Source organism: Pleuronectes platessa, chromosome 18 (genome assembly GCF_947347685.1).
Source record: "Pleuronectes platessa chromosome 18, fPlePla1.1, whole genome shotgun sequence".
Lineage (NCBI taxonomy): Eukaryota > Metazoa > Chordata > Actinopteri > Pleuronectiformes > Pleuronectidae > Pleuronectes > Pleuronectes platessa.
The window spans coordinates 8,422,424-8,440,316 of NC_070643.1; the positions used below are offsets into that span (position 1 = coordinate 8,422,424).

Consider the following 17,893-nt stretch of genomic DNA (forward strand, 5'->3'; position numbering starts at 1 on the left):
GCGGGAGGTAGGATGCCCCCTCATCCTCATTTGGAGCCAGAGTTTTCCGGAGTAGTGATCGTGATTAGTGAACAATTTGGCTTCACTTTTGGGGAGCCGTCATGTGATTATATGAGACAAACAACCCTCACATGCAACCCTCACAGTTTAACCTAAGCTGCATGACAGTAAAACACAGGTTCGAAACCAGAGCCTTTCTTTGAGGCAACAGTGGTAACTACTGCACCACTTTGTCTTATGTCTTATGTATCGTAATAACATTAAGTTTAACATGAGACTCAGTTGTGGCAGAGTTGTACCCTAATATAAATCAGCCCGTCTCCATATTATGACAGGTACATTTCCCAGAGGCATAACCACGTCTTAGCATCTTCTCTGTTACACTTTAATTAGGTGACATATTTGGACTTTCTTCCAATAATAGCTAATGATAGCCTTGAGTACTGGTGAGGACATGGTTGTGCAGTGACAACATGTCTGCAGACTTAAACACACATACAGTACAGACCTAACCTGTGATGGTATTTCCTGCTCCTAATAAGCGTGTAGTTCCTGCTGCATTGAGTGTAACCGGAGTAACGATCCCTCTAATCCTTATGGGCCCATAAAGAGGACCACACAGAGGAAGACACCCAGCTTTGACCCGCTCTGTGTTTCTGTGTCCTAGAAAACGGCAGCAGATGGCAAGCGTCAGGAGGTCATAGTTCTGGATTCCAAGAGGAGTAACGCCATCAACATCGGCCTGACGGTGCTGCCGCCTCCTCGCACTATCAAGACGGCCATCCTTAACTTTGACGAGTATGCGCTCAACAAGGAGGGCATAGAGGTGAGGGATATAGGTCACGGTAAAAAAGGGAGCAAGTGATGATTGAAACTTATCTTTCATTTCATATATAACACTCTTTTTTCTCTTGTCCCACATATCTGTCTTTGTCCTCAGAAAATCCTGACGATGATCCCCACAGAGGAGGAGAAGCAGAAGATCCAGGAGGCTCAGCTGGCCAACCCAGATGTCCCGCTGGGCTCAGCAGAACAGTTCCTGCTCACTCTGTCTTCCATCAGCGAGCTCTCTGCCCGACTCCAACTCTGGGCCTTCAAGATGGACTACGAGGCAACAGAGAAGGTCTGTTTTGAACATGGGACAGTGCTTTTATCTGTTAAAAGTGTTCTGATTATATTAAACTGTAGAAGAATCTGTAAAAAACTAGATTCCTAATCATCAAATTAAGGAGCACAAAACAAAGCCATTGTTGAATGCATATTAAAACCTTACTTTCATACGTACTAAGTGAATATGGTTTTAATAAAGCAGAAACATACTGTAGCGAAATGAACTTTGAACCATAAAGGGTCGAGTAAATGTGCAGTGCATGTGTACATGTGTGTCTTTTTCCCATGTCAGAAAGTATCAACAACCCTCTCAGTGCAAACAACATCCGCAAAGCATCAACATAGTTACATCATAACATCATAACAAAATATGCGAGCTTATTAGCAGCATCTCGTCCTCTTCTTCCCCCAGCACACCATGTTTTACTCAAGTGAAGAATGCGTCCAGGAGAGGAGGTTCAAAGCCAAACCCCCCCGAGAATGAGAAACATCCCCTTGATGTCCCGTAAATTTTACGACTTTCCACAGGATGTAATTGTCTTTCATCTCTCCAGGAGAGGCACGATACCCGAGCGCTTGTTCCGTAGAGCGATGTTCCCGACTCGAGTCTGTGGGACGGTTGGGGCGAGGGAGGTTTAATGGAGGGCAGCGTACCGAGCAGGGACACAAACAAAGACGCATAAATACATGCACACGGGTAAACAAAGGGTACGAGTACATTTGATAGTGAAGGTTGACAGACGCAGAGACCTTTGAACAGCCTCTCGTGACCTGAAACAAGACCAGATGGTTCACGGCGGGAAGAGGAGGGTGCACCTGTTCACATCTTGTATCGACTACTTGACTAATGGAACAAACGTTTTTGAGGTTGACTCAACTAATTATGTTTGTGTGTGTGTGTGCGCGTGTGTGTATTCCTCCTCTCAGGAAGTGGCGGAGCCGCTGCAGGATCTGAAGGAGGGGATGGAGCAGCTGGAGAAGAACAAAACTCTGCGCTACATCCTCTCCACGCTGCTCTCAATCGGAAACTTCCTCAATAGCACCAATGTGAGTCATCTTGCTGGCTCATAATGACATGGTTCCTTTCTACTGCACTGATTGGTAGTTATCAGTCATTTTAATGAAGTGTGAATACACCAAGTCTATATTTTGTTGATTAAAATTGACATCACATATTAAAACCTGTAATTTGATATTCCTCTAATGCAACCCCTTCAGTCATTAATACTTCCAATGTTGAGATTTTTAAGTTGCTTTCACGTGTATCCAGGGCCCTGAGGATTCTGGTTGATATAGAAAATTGCACAGAATTAAGTATTGATGTTTTTTGTTGTTGTAAGTAATCGGTGTCTTCATGTGTCCAGGCAAAAGGCTTTGAACTGATGTACTTGGAGAAGGTTCCAGAGGTGAAAGACACGGTCCACAAACAGTCTCTGCTGCATCACGCCTGCTCTGTGGTGGTGGAGAACTTCCCCCAGAGCACAGACCTCTACTCCGAGATTGGAGCCATCACACGTTCTGCAAAAGTATGATCCGCATTCACTACTGAAAAGCTTGTATGCGTATACTAGTTTGAAACCCTACACTGTACATACAACATCTTTAAAGCTGTTCTATCTTAGAAGTTTCAATTATATTTTTTCCTTTAGATTTTTGGGTGATAGTAACTGACCTCAAATTGAAAGTTTGATAATAATAATAAGATAAGATGGCATAATCCTTTATACGTCCCACCAACAAGTCCCTTATTTGCTTCATCGTCTCCTCCATCAGGTGGATTTCGACCAGCTGCAGGAAAACCTGTGTCAGATGGAGCGCCGCTGCAAAGCCTCATGGGACCACCTGAAGGTAATCGCCAAGCACGAGATGAAGCCTCAGCTGAAGCAGAAGATGTCCGACTTCCTCAAAGACTGTGCCGAGAGGATCATCATTCTCAAGATTGTCCACCGCAGGATCATCAACAGGTAGCTCCCCTCGCAGCAACGTACAAACAAACAGAGAACACTCAAATGCTAAGACGAGAGATTCAGATTATAATGTCCTTTCCTCCTCCTCTGTCCCCCAGGTTCCACTCGTTCCTGTTGTTTCTCGGTCATCCGGCCTACAGCGTGAGGGAGGTCAGCGTCCACAGGTTCAGTAAGATCCTCAGCGAGTTTGCACTGGAGTACCGAACCACCAGAGACCGCGTGCTGCAGCAGAAGCAGAAAAGGGCCGACCATCGCGAACGCAACAAGACCCGGGGAAAGATGATCATTGACGTCAACGCTCCTGTGAGCATCACACACACAGAGTCCCTCGTACAGAGACACACTCTTTTCCCAAATCTTGTTGCTTTTCTCACTTTCCCCCTTTATTTTCTTCTATCTGTTCTTTAACTTTCATTCTTTCTTCCTCCTGTAGTCTGATGATGAAGACGAGAGTGAGGTATCAACATGTGTTCTGCCTGCATATCTGCATGTCTGTGTGCGTGGGTTGTGTGTGTGCATGCATCCAGTAACTGTAACTTGAGTAGTTAAAGTTTCCTCTTCATTTAAAATCTGAGTGAATCAGTCAATAAGAAACAATTGAGACTATAATCTTGACAGGTTGCATGTGTTCCTTGATGTCTCAGGTTTGGCATGGTGAGGTCAAAGCCCAAAATACATTTTTTTGGCTTTGCTGCCAAATTCTGACTCTCTTTCATTTTGTTCTTCCCTGTCAGTGTGGTCGTCATGGCTCTAGCAGCAGCAACAGTGCCCCTAGTGGCAGCCAGGAGAGCGAGCAGCCTCAAGGCCTCGGCCACACAGAGGATGCTGCGGAACACGAGCACATGAAAGCGGTGCTGAGAACCAGCCTGAGCAGCAGTGACAAGGAGAGCAGCGTGGTACCTGGGCTTCGCACACGGATAAGGTCACGGCCTGGACGAGGAGGAGGAGGAGGAGGAGGAGGTGAGGGTGACAGGAAGTTCCTTACAGGGTCATAAAGATAAACACACAGGAAAACAAGAGGGACAGATCTTTGAAGGGATTTTCTCCTCATGCCTCTCTTCTTGTTGGGTTCAGGTCGCAGTTTGCAGCCGAGGACTCCGGTCCTGGAGGACACTCAGATCTGTGGAGACGACGCCGCAGACGAGATCATGGAGCGCATCGTGAGGTCGGCCACTCAGGGTCCAGGAACCAGAGCGCAGCCCAGAGAGAGGAGGAGATCCAGGGCAAACCGCAAGTCATGTACGACCTGAGTGATGAACCTATTCCAAAATAACAATCAAACTGTATCAGTATGAAGTGTAAACAAGTCCTGATTTATGAGTGTGTTCTTCAAAGAAGAAGCGACTCTAGCGACATTAATCCTGGATAATGTACCTGTCAGCTGTAGAAGTTATCGTATGATGTCATCAGGGTTATCTTTAAAGCTTAAAAAAAGCCTGAATTAAGATGCCACGGTCATGAAATTGGACTGACGCAGACACTTGGTCTAATGCATTTTGGGAAATGTAGGATCCAGCATTGTGGCAGATTGTCTCAGACCAGGCAAAGTGGCCACTGATCAACAAAAACGCCACTGGAGTCATTTCCCTACCTATACTGGTGCAAAATTAAAGATGAGATCTCCTGTCTGCGTTTTTAATACTTTATCAAGACTTATTTAAAATCAACTACAAAAGGACAAGTGCACTGCTGAAGAACAAGCTTGTGAACTATCAAGCTAGCAATATGACATAAAACACAGATGCTCACACACGTTGGAAAAACTGTGACTCTGATTCCCTGCCACAGTTCACCTGTGACTCCTACACAAGGCTATCTATGCCCTAAGGCGCTCATCAGATGAAGCAGCATCAGCTAACATACCTGAGGAAGCAAAAGTTAGCATTTGTCGACCTCTGCTGGAGACATTCTGAGTTCCAGCAGGATATTTCCCAAATATGATGTCCTGTTGGTAGCACGTATAAGCACACTGTATGTATTGAGTATGTAGTATTGTTTTGGAATAAAGCACCAGAGTAACAGAAGTCCAAGATCATGTGATAGCTAATCGTCTCTGTACTTTTCTTCCCACAGTGAGGCGGACTCTGAAGAACGGCCTGACGCCAGAAGAAGCTCTTGCTTTAGGACTAGCCGATTCTCCAGACTCACAAATGTGATCCTCCACCCCCCCCCCCCCCACCCGCCCTCATCGCTGTGGAAACATAGCGGCACGCGTTGATGCCACGCCTCTGTCAGCTGCCTGCCTTCGACACACATTACAAACAGTCGTTTTCCACCAGTGACACGCCCCCTTTAGATGTTTGACAGCTGCTAATCTTGCTTGATGTGTCTGTGAGTGAGAAAGCTGCAGCCACCATAGTGTTTTGAATGCAACACACAGAGGATGAAGTGGAAGTGAAGAGAAAAGGATGAATGAAGACATGAAGAGGGAAAATCAAAATGTCGCTGCCTCGACACTGAGCTGAAACACTTTATTTATATGAACTTATTTTAAACGTTGCATTAGTCCAAAGGGATATTTTTTGCTTGTAAGTCTCTGCAGCTGTGAGGTGTTTCGTTTATTTAAGCTGTGAATTTTGGTGGTAAAGATGAACAGGGTGCAGAAGAAGCTTCATTTACTCTCTTATCCACTATCAGACAATCGGCCCAGACAAAGAGGCTTACTAAGAATCAACCTTTGTGAGAAAGCTAAATGTTTTGTTTCTGCAGCTGCGCCTTTGACAAGCGGATGGGCAGCAATGTGAAAGGTTTTAAATCTGACGTGCCTTTCATATAAAAGGGACATAGCTGTTCCTTTTCTCCATTTCCTCTCATTTTATTCACCTCCTTCTTCACTGTTGACGACAATAACCTTTTTTTCTTTATGTTGACAAAGTTTCTCTCCGTATTTATTTGCAACGCTCAGACATTGTGCACCTTACTCAGCATTAACGGTCTTTCGTGCTGATATGAACAACTGTTTCAAAACACAGGGAAAGGGACGGTTTTATCTCAGAGGAACTGTTTGTAAAGTGTAAAAAGACTAAAAGATGAGGACATTTTTTAAGATTTTAATAAACTATTTGAAGGACAATGCAGAGAATTCTTCATAAAAAAAATTGTAAATGCCCTTGTCAAGCTGCCAGATACTGTGTGCATGTGTAGTGCGGTTAATGTTGTGTATTATTTTTGTAATTTCCTGTAGAAACTTGTGTTATAGCCAGAGAGAAATGTTAGTGGAAGAGGCTATTCTGTGAATTGTAAGAAGAAGACATTAAAGTCGTGGTCACAGATGAAAAACATGTGGCTCCCCGAAAAGAAAGGGAGAGGGGTGGAGGGGGGGATTTGGACATCAAGCTTTTGAACTGTGGTCACATCGACCTCGCAGCACAGAGCAAACTGGGAAACATCACTGCATAAAACTGTAGTGAGCTGAACATAGGACGATCTCACTTGACATGCTGTGTATACACATTCTGCAATAAAGAAAACACTAAACTCTTACATGAAAAAGTCGACGTGTCTGTCTTTCTTCTTTCCTGCTTTCACTTCTGTGCCCTTGAACACTCAGGAGACCACGTGGGAGGCTAACCTTTGGATCGACGAGGTGCCATAAAGCGCACTCCCTGCTGCTGCTCGCTTCAACCTGTAGTTGTTTTGTTTTTTGCTGAGTTTATCTGTGGGATTGTGGCCATGGCCAAGTCCATGACTCTGCTGTGGGGAGCCGGATCTCCTCCCTGCTGGAGGGTGATGATCGCTCTGGAGGAGAAGAAGCTGCACGGCTACAAACGCAAGGTGCTGTCCTTCGAGAGGGGAGAGCACAAATCCCAGGAAGTGCTGGAAGTCAACCCCAGAGGACAGGTCGGCGTAGCATGCACATGATGATAAGAAGTACAAAAACAGGATGCCCTCTGGATAGAAGATACATTTCAGATCGCCAATATTGTGCTTTTTACATCCTCCAATAAGCTGATTGTTTTTTTCTGCGTTAGTTAGTTGATTTAATAGTAAAAAGGATTTTACAAAAAACTGATCAATTGGTGTCCATGACATTTGTTGGAGGTGCAGGGTTTGACTGGAGGAAGATGTTGATCATGATGCGGATCCAGGGAATTTTTGTCACTGTCTTCAAATATAAGAGACAGGACATTTTCCAGAGAATAATTCATGGATCTTGATGAAAAGGATGTTAAAGGGACAGATGGCTGTGGTGCAGATCCGATAAAAATCTGTTGGGCCTTATAGGGAAGATCTGTTGTTCTTGTTTGAACATTAAGTGTCTGACAAAGAAACATTTCTAAATGTATTGTTATTATATTATATAACTGACCATGCTGCACATATGCCAAGCAAAGCGAATCGCTCTGCATGATGAATAATCTTAAACCTTCTTTGATTCTGCCAGCTCCCCACCTTCAAACACGGAGACAACATACTCAATGAGTCCAGTGCCGTTTGTTTATACCTGGAGGTAAAGTTTAAAAACTGAATATGAAAGGTTTAATACTGTACATGTTATTGATGATCTTTATTTACATTTTTCAAATATCTCTGCTGTTACAGAATCAGTTTAAGTCTCAGGGCCACAAGCTGATCCCTGACAGTCCTGCAGAACAAGCTCGGATGTACCAACGCATGATGGAGGGTCTCACCTTCACCGAGAAACTCAGTAAGATACATACTCAGACACACACACACCTGCACCAACACTCTAAAAGTGAGAAAAGTACCCTCTCTACAATGATGTTCACATTGCCCTGTATTAGACTCAGTCGTCTACTACGAGTCGATCGTCCCTGAAGAGGAGCGACATGATTCTGCTGTGACCAGACACAGGGAGGCTCTGACAGCTGAACTCCAACTCTGGGAGGGTTACCTGCAGACGGTAGTGTAGACACAGCGCAAACAGACACATGGACACACACACACTTGTACTGACAGCAGTGTCTTCTGCATCAAGGTGGCTGCAGGCTCATACCTGGCCGGGGGCTTCTCGCTGGCTGATGTGATCGTCTTTCCAAATATTGCTTATGCTTTCCGTTTCGGGTACGTGACTGAGTTCAGTTCTGTCTGGAAGGATGAGTGAGCCACGCCGGCCTCAGTAACCTTGTGTTCTGTCCTTCAGGCTGTCTGTTGGACGTTACCCCAAACTGGCCAAATATTACAGCCTGCTGAAGGACAGACCCAGCATTAAAACCAGCTGGCCCCCTCACTGGGTGGCCATCCCGCAGGGCTACGACATCCTGAAGGACCTGTGAAGCACACAGCACAAAATCATCATTGATTTATTGTCTGTTTGTTCAACATTAAAATAAAGTAATGAAGTTGTGCTTTAATTTTTTATGCCCCTTTATCTGTGATGGCCATGGCCGGAGGTTTATGTTTTCAGGTTGTGTGGTCCATTCTTTGGAAAATTTCTCAAGAACGCCTAGAAGGAATTTCTCCAAATTTGGTACAAACGTTAACTTGGATTCACGGATTAATTGATAAGAATGTATTGGTCAAGGGTCAAAGGTTAAGGTCACTGTGACCTCACAATTTTTTTTTTGCTTTGTGAATGCAACAAAATGTAACGCCTTAAGAGAACACTTTAAAAATGTTAATTCAGACTCGGGGATTAACTAATTAGGTTTGAGTGGTCAAGGATCACAGGTCAAGGTCGCGGTGGTTTCACAAAACAATGCTCAACAAGATGTCTCAAATCTGAAATTTCCTCATGTATTTGACCAATTGTCACTTGGACTCAGATATAACTGATTATATTTCAGAGGTTAAAGGCCACGGTGACCTCATATGAGTCTGGAAAGATTTATGTCGACATTCAACCAATTTTGTACAGTTATTCCAGTTCAAGTTGTAGTTTCTTCTTCCGGACAGGAGGTGGCAGTGTGCGCTTCAACCACCGCTTGGAATCTCATGAATTGAGTGAAGAACAACAGCAGATCTCTTCTTCTTCTTGACCGTTACTCCGTGCGCGTCTCCTAGAGCAGTGACAGCGAAGCTCCATTTTTCCGGCTCGACATCTCGAAACCATGGCCCAGGACATGACTCTGCTGTGGGGCTCCGGATCCTGTCCCTGCTGGAGGGTGATGATCCTCCTGGAGGAGAAGAACCTGCAGGGCTACAACCACAAACTGCTCTCCTTCGACAAAAAGGAGCACAAGTCCCAAGAAGTGCTGGATATAAACCCCCGGGGTCAGGTAGGAGCCGGCTGGAGCTATAGCAGAACCACCAGCTGCTGGTGGACACGTTGAAATAAACATCACTGACTTTCCTGCTTCAAATCTGAACGCAAATAGAACCATAATAAAGCCATTAAACCCAATATTTTAAATCTATTAAGTTTCAGAAGAAGATGAACATAAATTCGTCACCACAGTACATGAACCATTATCATGCCGAAGTCCTCAAGTCATTAAAGTCCATTTCACCGCTATTAAATTACGATTTACCAGCTATTTAGTGTGAGAGCAATCAAGATAAACTTAAAATGACTGAAACTTGAATGTAATTTCGTGGATTGCTGAGTGATGGTCTTTATTTAAAGGTTTTCCTCCCAGTTTCTCTGCCTTGAAAACACCACCCATGTAACATTTCCCCACGCAGCCAGCGGAACATGTTCCCATGAGCACTTGTGTGAGGCAGCTCAGCCGGTTGTGTTAATTGGTTCCCAGTAGCATTAACACTGGATTAATGTTGCCATCTTCTGGTCCTCCCTCAGCTCCCCTCTTTCAAACATGGAGACAACGTTGTGAATGACTCCTACGCAGCCTGTTTTTACCTGGAGGTGAGTGAACCAGTCCATCGCCTGAATAAATGTCATGACTACCTTTTTTACAGGGTTTGTGTGTGTGTGTGTGTGTGTGTGTGTGTGTGTGTGTGTGTGTGTGTGTGTGTGTGTGTGTGTGTGTGTGTGTGTGTGTGTGTGTGTGTGTGTGTGTGTGTGTGTGTGTGTGTGTGTGTGTGTGTGTGTGTGTGTGTGTGTGTGTGTGTGTGTGTGTTTTCTCTCTCTCCTAATGACAGAGTCAGTTCAAGTCCCAGGGAAACCAGCTGATCCCAGACAGCCCTGCGGAACAAGCTCTGATGTACCAACGCATGTTTGAGGGCCTGACGCTCTACGAAAAACTTAGTAAGACCAATAAAAATAACTTAAGAAGTTGGGAGGGGGGATCCTTAACTGTTGGGCGACCCCCAGGCAACACAAACCGAAGCTAACCTATTAGCTCACCATTACTACACAGGCACACAAGCCAGGATACACCCAACAACTATATCTAATTTAAATGTGTAATTGGATGTTGAGGAAAGATGAGTGGTTAGATTGTCCGATTGGTGCAGAGAGTCAGGCATCAATCAATTTGAGCTGGTAATGGGCTCCACAAGCCAGTACCTATGATGGTTAACAAGAGAGGCTGATGGATGAGGGATAGGAAAAGATGGGTCAAGAAATCGGAGCCGAACAGAACTTGATGGGTTGATCAGGTGATTTCTGAGCCAGACAATAGACAGTGGATATCTGGGCCAAGACAGGGGCTTTCATTCATTGTGCTCTGTTTACAGTCAGGGTACTTACTTAACATACAACAAAATGTTGATCAATGTGTGCTACTTCCTTTGCTCTCTACATTGAGGAATTTATTTTAATTTATTTTACATATGAAAAAAATAAAATCCATGATTCACTTATTTTTCTTTGCAAAGAGCAAAACTGTAAAAAAAAAAACACAATGAACCTCACTGTCGCACTGTGTGACCTTCTTATGATGACCATGTGCCCTCCAGGCTATTGTTAGTCAGATCCACATGACTGTCGTACTGCTGTAAATACTGAGGATCAGATGTTTATTAATCCACTGCTGAAAGTAGTAAATAAATTAACTATCTATTCCTATTTGAAAAATATATTAGAAACTAAAGTCACCATAAGGGAATTAGTGAGGCTAATTAAAAAAATTGAATAATTATTTATTAGCAAAGCCGACCAACCCTACTCATGATTCTGTAGTACTTATTGTAGAAATATAAAAGAAAATATAAATTTAGAGAAATATAAAATTTACTCTCACCTATCACCTCAATCTAAAATTGAATGGGTTCGCTCCAGGCCCAGGTCCCATCCCTCCATCAAGTGTGGTGAAAATCAGCTTTGCATTTTTGCCATTTCATGCAATCAAATAAACCAGCAAACAAACATGTAGAAGCATAAAACAATTAAAAAAAAGAACTTCAGCCTCATTATAACAGTGTATTCATGTTTAAAAATCCTATGTTTTAATAAAGGTTTGATACTGTGTATTTAATCTTGTGAAACACCAACTGGGCTTTTATTTTATTCATCTATTTGTTTTAGATGCCGTTATCTACTATGACTGGTTTGTCCCTGAGGGCGAGCGGCATGACTCAGCGCTCAAGAGAAACAAGGAGGCGCTGGCAACTGAACTCAAACTCTGGGAGGGTTACCTGCAGAAGGTATTGCATGTTCAGTAGCAACACAAACACACACACACACACACACACACACACACACAGTTGGCCAACATTGACATGTTCGTTTCTCTCTTTGAAGCATGGCAAGCATCTGGCAGGACCGTCCTTCTCACTGGCTGATGTGACCGTTTTTCCAACTGTGGCCACACTTTTCAGAATGGGGTGAGTTTGAGTAGAAAGGCCTGTCCAGCGTCCTGAAGTCCCACTGACCCGTGAACCACTAAATGTCTCCCTACCTGCTGTTTTCCAGGTTATCTGCAGAGAGCTACCCTCAGCTCGGACAGTATCACGCTCTGCTGAAGGAGAGACCCGGCATTAAAGCCAGCTGGCCCCCTCATTGGCTGGAGAACCCCAAGGGCCAAGACGCGCTCAAAGACATCTGAAACTTACTCACTTTTGAAAGCTGCTTCTGTGTGTAAAGTTCAAGTTCGGATTCTCTAAGCAGCCTTTTTGCATTTGTTCTCTCAAGGGTTGAGATGATGTTCAAAATATATCAGTGTAACAATGGCAGAAATTAGGTTTTGGAAAATAATTGTAAGAATACATAAATAGACTGTTTTTTAGATGCATGTATTCATTGGACAAAGGGTGCAAATGAACAATAAATAATCTGCAGCAACATATTAAAAGAGTTTTTACTGCATTTTGATATTTTCGATAGGTTTTAGCCATAAACTGTATATAAAGTAGGTCCCATCCACTGACCTGGAGGAGGTGGGATTTATGACCTGTACTGCCAACCACCAGGAGGGTATCGTTTGGGCATATTCATTGTTGTATACAATCTATGGTTTTAGCCTTTGTGTTGAAAGTGGATCACCTCCATCAAAGAACACGTCTAATATACAATATGACCTGATGTATAAGAGGCAAACAGATGGTTGCTGAAACTCATTATTCTATTCAGGCCTTTGTGCGACGCCACAATAAGATAAAGGTAGTCGGAGTCTATTCATTCTATTATGTGACCGGCAGTGCCTGAACCAGTTTTCTTACCTGAAATGACATGTGCCATCATGACTGGGCATCAGTGTATAGAGTTCATACTGTAAATATTAGCTGAGGTTCAGGCCCTGTCAAAGTGGACTTTACAGTTCTACAACAGAGGGCAGCACTGGCATCTTGGCTTTTGAATCCGACCTGTTGAAAGTTTGGATCCGTCTCTTTTATTTTTTGCACTTTGTAACTCTGCTTCGAGAAGTGCCCAGTAAATAAGGATATCATATTGTTTATCCATATGTAGGTAACTTATAAATACAACTATTTGGTGTGAAATGCATTTTTTTCCAGTTGATAAAAAACAAGTGTATTTTAATGTTGCCCTGAGTAACTAAGGGAAAGGTTAACCTACTTGGACAGGGTGTGAACTATCTTGAGTCAATATCTTTGGTGATCACTCAAAAATGGGAAGGGACTTATTTCCACCAATCCAGACGTGCAGGAGAGCGTGTTGCTATATACAGTGCCTTGCATAAGTATTCACCCCCTTTGGACTTTTCTACATTTTGTCATGGTATAACCACAGATTAAAATTTATTTCATCGTGAGTTTATGTAATGGACCAACACAAAATAGTGCATCATTTGGAAGTGGGGGGAAATATTACATGGATTTCACAATTATTTACAAATAAAAATCTGAAAAGTGTTGAGTGCATATGTATTCACCCCCTTTACTGTGAAACCCCCATAAAATCCATCATAAGAAAATGGAAAGAATATGGCACAACCGCAAACCTACCAAGAGGAGGCCGTCCACCCAAACTGAAGAGTCGGACAAGGAGAAAATTAATCAGAGAAGCAACCAGGAGGCCCATGGTTACTCTGGAGGAGTTGCAGAGATCCACAGCTGAGGTGGGAGAATCTGTCCACAGGACAACTATTAGTCGTCTACTCCACAAATCTGGCCTTTATGGAAGAGTGGCAAGAAGAAAGCCGTTGTTGAAAGGGATCCATAAAAAATCCCGTTTGGAGTTTGCCAGAAGCCATGTGGGAGACACAGCAAACATGTGGAAGAAGGTGCTCTGGTCAGATGAGACCAAAATTGAACTTTTTGGCCTCAATGCAAAACGCTATGTGTGGCAAAAACCCAAAACTGCCCATCACCCTGAGCACACCATCCCAACAGTGAAACATGGTGGTGGTAGCATCATGCTGTGGGGATGCTTCTCTTCAGCAGGTACAGGGAAACTGGTCAGAATAGAGGGAAAGATGGATGGAGCCAAATACAGGGAAATCCTTGAAGAAAATCTGATGCAGTCTGCAAAAGACTTGAGACTGGGGCGGAGGTTCATCTTCCAGCAGGACAATGACCCTAAACATACAGCCAGAGCTACAAAGGAATGGTTTGGATTAAAGAATGTTAATGTCTTAAAATGGCCCAGTCAAAGCCCAGACCTCAATCCAATAGAGAATCTATGGCAAGACTTGAAGATTGCGGTTCACAGACGGTCTCCATCCAATCTGACTGAGCTTCATCTTTTTTGCCAAGAAGAATGGACAAACCTTTCCATCTCTATATGTGCAAAGCTGGTAGAGACATACCCCAAAAGACTTGCAGCTGTAATTGCAGCGAAAGGGGGTTCTACCAAGTATTGACACAGGGGGGTGAATACTTAGGCACCCAACAGATGTCAACTTTTTTGTTCTCATTATTGCTTGTGTCACAATAAAATTTATTTTGCACCTCCAAAGTACTATGCATGTTTTGTTGATCAAACGGGAAAAAGTTTATTTAAGTCTATTTGAATTCCAGTTAGTAACAATACATAATGGGAAAAAGTCCAAGGGGGGTGAATACTTATGCAAGGCACTGTAAACAGGAGTCTGTCCCATTCCGGCCCCCCCTTCCACCTCCTCCACCACCACTCTTCTTCTCCTGAACCTCACAGGTACTGCAGCTTCTCTCTGAAACCATGGCCAAGGACATGACTCTGCTGTGGGGCTCCGGCTCTCCTCCCTGCTGGAGGGTGATGATCGTGCTGGAGGAGAAGAACCTGCAGGGCTACAACAGCAAATTGCTCTCCTTCGAGAAAGGGGAGCACAAGTCAGCCGAGGTGATGAGCATGAACCCCAGGGGTCAGGTGAGTGTGCTCCTCAAATACTATCATTTTTCTGGGATACACTGATATGGATACATTTTTTAGCAGAGTATACAAATGCATTAAATCCACTCTTATTTCTTAAAGCTCCCTTCCTTCAAACATGGCAGCAAAGTTCTGAATGAATCCTACGCCGCCTGCATGTACCTGGAGGTGAGAATTTGTCCTATAGTTATAGTGAAACCATATCCCTGCAAGGTGTGGCCCATGTGATCTCTGCAGACAAACAGAAACCGGAGCTACATATAGCTGTTCACAGCCGTTTGTCTTTTTCATTTCTCCATGACAACAGAGCCAGTTCAAGTCCCAGGGAAACAAGCTGATCCCCGACTGCCCCGCTGAGCAGGCCATGATGTACCAGCGCATGTTTGAGGGTCTCACGCTCACCCAGAAAATGGGTACGTTAAACCCTGAATGTGTTTGACCACTTCTTGCAAGGTCACATACAACCTGTTGCTCCTGGAAATGTATCGGAAGATGTTCATTCCTCCAAACAAATGTTTAACCACTTAGATTTAGTGACTTATTGAATTAGAACCAGGCTTTGCTCCCACCAATAAATTCATAATCTAAATTGTTATTGTTATCGGTCGGGCTGTCTTGTGAGACTTTGACCTGCACTTGGCAACATCGTACAACAATCTCCAACCTCTTGAACCCCAGAGACTTGATGTCTCCAGGAGCTGAGCAGCGACCAGCCCTCTCCCACCCCGAGAGACCTGAGCTGTTAAAACACATGCTGTGGCGTGCACTAATGAGCACCACATTCACAAAATACTTCTGTGTTGTGTGCACCCTGTGAATCAGGTAGTGATGTTGAGAGGTCACATGTTGATTCCCACAAAGGATCACATGCTCCGAGCAGCTTGCAGCTGAAGTCATGGGATAGGATGGTGCAAATAAAATAAAAGATTCTGAATTGCAATCAACAAGTTGTGCAATAATTGAACATGTTCTCTGTTGAGTTAGCTGCTTTAAACTTTATTTGAGCAGTTGTTACTCTCTCCAGTTTGGAACTAATGTTGCGTAATAACCGCCTGACTGACCCCCCCCTCTGCTGCTGAAGGGAAATGAGAACGATCCGTCTCAGCACACAGTGGGAGTCCAAGTTGTGCAGCGTCTTAATAGATTTTTATCCATTTGTATCTTTGCCGACGTCCTCGGCAGCCACGGCTGAATGCCTCTTTGACTTTCCTTTCTTTCAGTGGATGTTATCTACTACAACTGGAAGGTCCCGGAGGCAGAGAAACACGACTCTGCTGTGAAGAGAAACAAAGAGAATCTGAGCACTGAGCTGAAGCTGTGGGAGGAATATCTGCAGAAGGTAAACAAGAGAGAGAGATCCATGTAGTTCATACTTAAAAAACTCACCCTCCACTGTGCTCTTGCTGATGCTGCTGTATATGGACATTTTGGCATCTCCGACTGACAGGTTGAGCAGATGCCACTTTGAGCCGTCAGGTTTCACCAATTGTTTAAAAACAGACAAGAAATGCAGTGCATTGAAACAGAGTCGTTCAATAAAGTGTTTGGTAGCTTGTTCACCTTTTTTAGTTGAGAGTTAGAGCATCGATACAATTCGCAGCTTATAGGTTAAATATAAAGCTGAGCCATGTTTGGGGACTTTGCTTTAAACTCCACAATTAATGATTTGTCACGTTTCTGCGTTCAAACTTTTATTGAGTGACTGCGGGTCATTACATGCACATCTAACTTGTGCAAAAGAAGAAAAAACGTTGCTAACAGATCTCTTTATTTAAAAATGTGTATACCTCTTCACTTTCTTCACTGTAACCTTGAACTAGACATTACTGCCACATTGTGGTCTGGTTTAGTAACTACATGCAATTGTTAAAACTAATACCATAAATAATGAAACATTTTAGATATATCGTAATTTTTTATTGTGTGCGTTTTAACTATATGAAATTAAAGATACAACATGATTATCTTAACTTTGCATCTAAAGTGGAAATGGGGAAACAATTTAATTGTTTGACCCGAAAGTTATTAAAGTTTAAATTTGGTACAAGATCTATTGTGTGAAAATGACAAGTTGTGTTTTTACTTTGCGTTTTGTACCACCTTAACCAGCAAGTCACTGCACCCAGCCAAGACATAGTCCAAAACATCACCCCAAGAAAAACTGCAACTTGTTATTGAATGATAGTTATTGAATTTAAGAGGTTCTAGGACCTAGACCCTCTCTGGGTAGCATGAACCTAAACTCTAGATACCTTTGGACATATGGAGACTAGCCTTTTCTCCCTGTTTTTAAATAGTTAGTCGAGCTATAACCACATCACTGCTGAATCCCACTGTAATAGTCATGAACGTGGACTCTGCTCCTCTGCTGTTTTACAGACGTCCGGCTCGTTCGTGGCAGGAAAGAGCTTCTCCCTGGCTGATGTGTCGGTTTTCCCAGGCGTGGCTTATCTCTTCCGTTTTGGGTAAGTGGATCATATCGACGGAAAATGGTGTTGAGCTGCATGACAAAAAGTTATGCATGCGCAGTGACTGCACTCCATTCTGCAGGTTGACTGAAGAGCGTTACCCCCAACTGACGGCGTACTACAACTCTCTGAAGGAGAGACCCAGCATCAAAGCCAGCTGGCCCCCCACCTGGCCGGAGATTCCACAGGATCAAGACATGCTGAAAGACGTCTGAGATTCAAAACGTGCACCCTCCGCCCTTGTTGTGTAATATGTAACCATCCCTCGAACTGCACTACTGTGGCTGACAGGAAACATGAAGTTGCTGTAACTGTGCTTGTTCATTTTCTATTATCATTTGTATGTGAGTTAAACGTCGGATGTTTCATCCTGTAAAGAAAAAGCTATAAAATCTGACTTTCAGTGGTGCATCTTGTATTCATTTCAATATCAGTTTACAGCGAGCCTTCTCTGAATCTGTTTTTACCAGGAATATAATTCACAGGTCTGTGATCAGAGGAGCGACTAAATATTTATCATGGACCAAAGAGCAACATATATAATTTATAAACATAAAGGAAAAACTAGACTATAAATGGCTACATGTGATTAAATTTCCCATATGTTAGTAGAGTAAAAACTAAAAGACAAGGAACCCCCCCCTTTGTCCCATCGGCTGACCATTTCACGGGGCTGTTCCATCTAACCAACATCCCCTGCTGCTATACCAGGGGTGGGCAATTCATTTTCCCGAAGGGCCACATGAGAAACATGGACAGTTGAGGGCCGGACCAATAACCTGAACTTAATTCTACTC

At 43.5% G+C, this 17,893-nt stretch overlaps 4 protein-coding genes across 4 annotated transcripts in view; all 4 read left to right on the top strand.

Annotated features, from left to right (window-relative positions):
- fhod3a (formin homology 2 domain containing 3a) overlaps window positions 1-5,239 on the top strand; it is a 53,993-nt gene extending 48,754 nt beyond the window's left edge. The window contains exons 21-29 of the mRNA XM_053446760.1: window positions 668-826; window positions 941-1,123; window positions 2,038-2,157; window positions 2,475-2,636; window positions 2,884-3,074; window positions 3,176-3,380; window positions 3,812-4,037; window positions 4,152-4,316; window positions 5,151-5,239. Coding sequence (XP_053302735.1) covers window positions 668-826; window positions 941-1,123; window positions 2,038-2,157; window positions 2,475-2,636; window positions 2,884-3,074; window positions 3,176-3,380; window positions 3,812-4,037; window positions 4,152-4,316; window positions 5,151-5,233 — 1,494 coding nt within the window. The 3' untranslated portion in view covers window positions 5,234-5,239. The remainder of the gene's footprint in view (window positions 1-667; window positions 827-940; window positions 1,124-2,037; window positions 2,158-2,474; window positions 2,637-2,883; window positions 3,075-3,175; window positions 3,381-3,811; window positions 4,038-4,151; window positions 4,317-5,150) is intronic.
- A 1,424-nt stretch (window positions 5,240-6,663) lies between these two features.
- On the top strand, window positions 6,664-8,323 carry LOC128461794 (glutathione S-transferase A-like). The gene is made up of 6 exons (XM_053446910.1): window positions 6,664-6,917; window positions 7,462-7,527; window positions 7,620-7,725; window positions 7,823-7,941; window positions 8,017-8,102; window positions 8,182-8,323. Exons 1-6 carry the CDS (start codon window positions 6,750-6,752, stop codon window positions 8,312-8,314), a joined length of 678 nt encoding a protein of 225 aa, XP_053302885.1. The 5' UTR covers window positions 6,664-6,749; the 3' UTR covers window positions 8,315-8,323.
- Window positions 8,324-8,986: 663 nt separating this feature from the next.
- On the top strand, window positions 8,987-12,164 carry LOC128461586 (glutathione S-transferase A-like). Its single transcript, XM_053446573.1, has 6 exons — window positions 8,987-9,256; window positions 9,778-9,843; window positions 10,080-10,185; window positions 11,407-11,525; window positions 11,623-11,705; window positions 11,794-12,164. The coding sequence occupies exons 1-6, from the start codon at window positions 9,089-9,091 to the stop codon at window positions 11,924-11,926; spliced, it is 675 nt and encodes a 224-aa protein (XP_053302548.1). The 5' UTR covers window positions 8,987-9,088; the 3' UTR covers window positions 11,927-12,164.
- Window positions 12,165-14,393: 2,229 nt separating this feature from the next.
- On the top strand, window positions 14,394-17,493 carry LOC128461625 (glutathione S-transferase A-like). Its single transcript, XM_053446634.1, has 6 exons — window positions 14,394-14,625; window positions 14,731-14,796; window positions 14,936-15,041; window positions 15,849-15,967; window positions 17,008-17,093; window positions 17,179-17,493. The coding sequence occupies exons 1-6, from the start codon at window positions 14,458-14,460 to the stop codon at window positions 17,309-17,311; spliced, it is 678 nt and encodes a 225-aa protein (XP_053302609.1). The 5' UTR covers window positions 14,394-14,457; the 3' UTR covers window positions 17,312-17,493.
- Window positions 17,494-17,893: the final 400 nt, after the last annotated feature.

What these genes read in the sequence shown, in the direction of transcription:
- LOC128461586 (XM_053446573.1), top strand. Translation starts at nt 9,089, where the DNA reads ATGGCCCAGGACATGACTCTGCTGTGGGGCTCCGGATCCTGTCCCTGC. An exon ending in CAGCCTGTTTTTACCTGGAG is followed by an intron (nt 9,844 to 10,079) that starts GTGAGTGAACCA and finishes TCCTAATGACAG; the next exon opens with AGTCAGTTCAAGTCCCAGGG. An exon ending in GCCACACTTTTCAGAATGGG is followed by an intron (nt 11,706 to 11,793) that starts GTGAGTTTGAGT and finishes GCTGTTTTCCAG; the next exon opens with GTTATCTGCAGAGAGCTACC.
- LOC128461625 (XM_053446634.1), top strand. Translation starts at nt 14,458, where the DNA reads ATGGCCAAGGACATGACTCTGCTGTGGGGCTCCGGCTCTCCTCCCTGC. An exon ending in CACGCTCACCCAGAAAATGG is followed by an intron (nt 15,042 to 15,848) that starts GTACGTTAAACC and finishes CCTTTCTTTCAG; the next exon opens with TGGATGTTATCTACTACAAC. An exon ending in GCTTATCTCTTCCGTTTTGG is followed by an intron (nt 17,094 to 17,178) that starts GTAAGTGGATCA and finishes TCCATTCTGCAG; the next exon opens with GTTGACTGAAGAGCGTTACC.
- LOC128461794 (XM_053446910.1), top strand. Translation starts at nt 6,750, where the DNA reads ATGGCCAAGTCCATGACTCTGCTGTGGGGAGCCGGATCTCCTCCCTGC. An exon ending in AAGTCAACCCCAGAGGACAG is followed by an intron (nt 6,918 to 7,461) that starts GTCGGCGTAGCA and finishes TGATTCTGCCAG; the next exon opens with CTCCCCACCTTCAAACACGG. An exon ending in CCGTTTGTTTATACCTGGAG is followed by an intron (nt 7,528 to 7,619) that starts GTAAAGTTTAAA and finishes CTGCTGTTACAG; the next exon opens with AATCAGTTTAAGTCTCAGGG.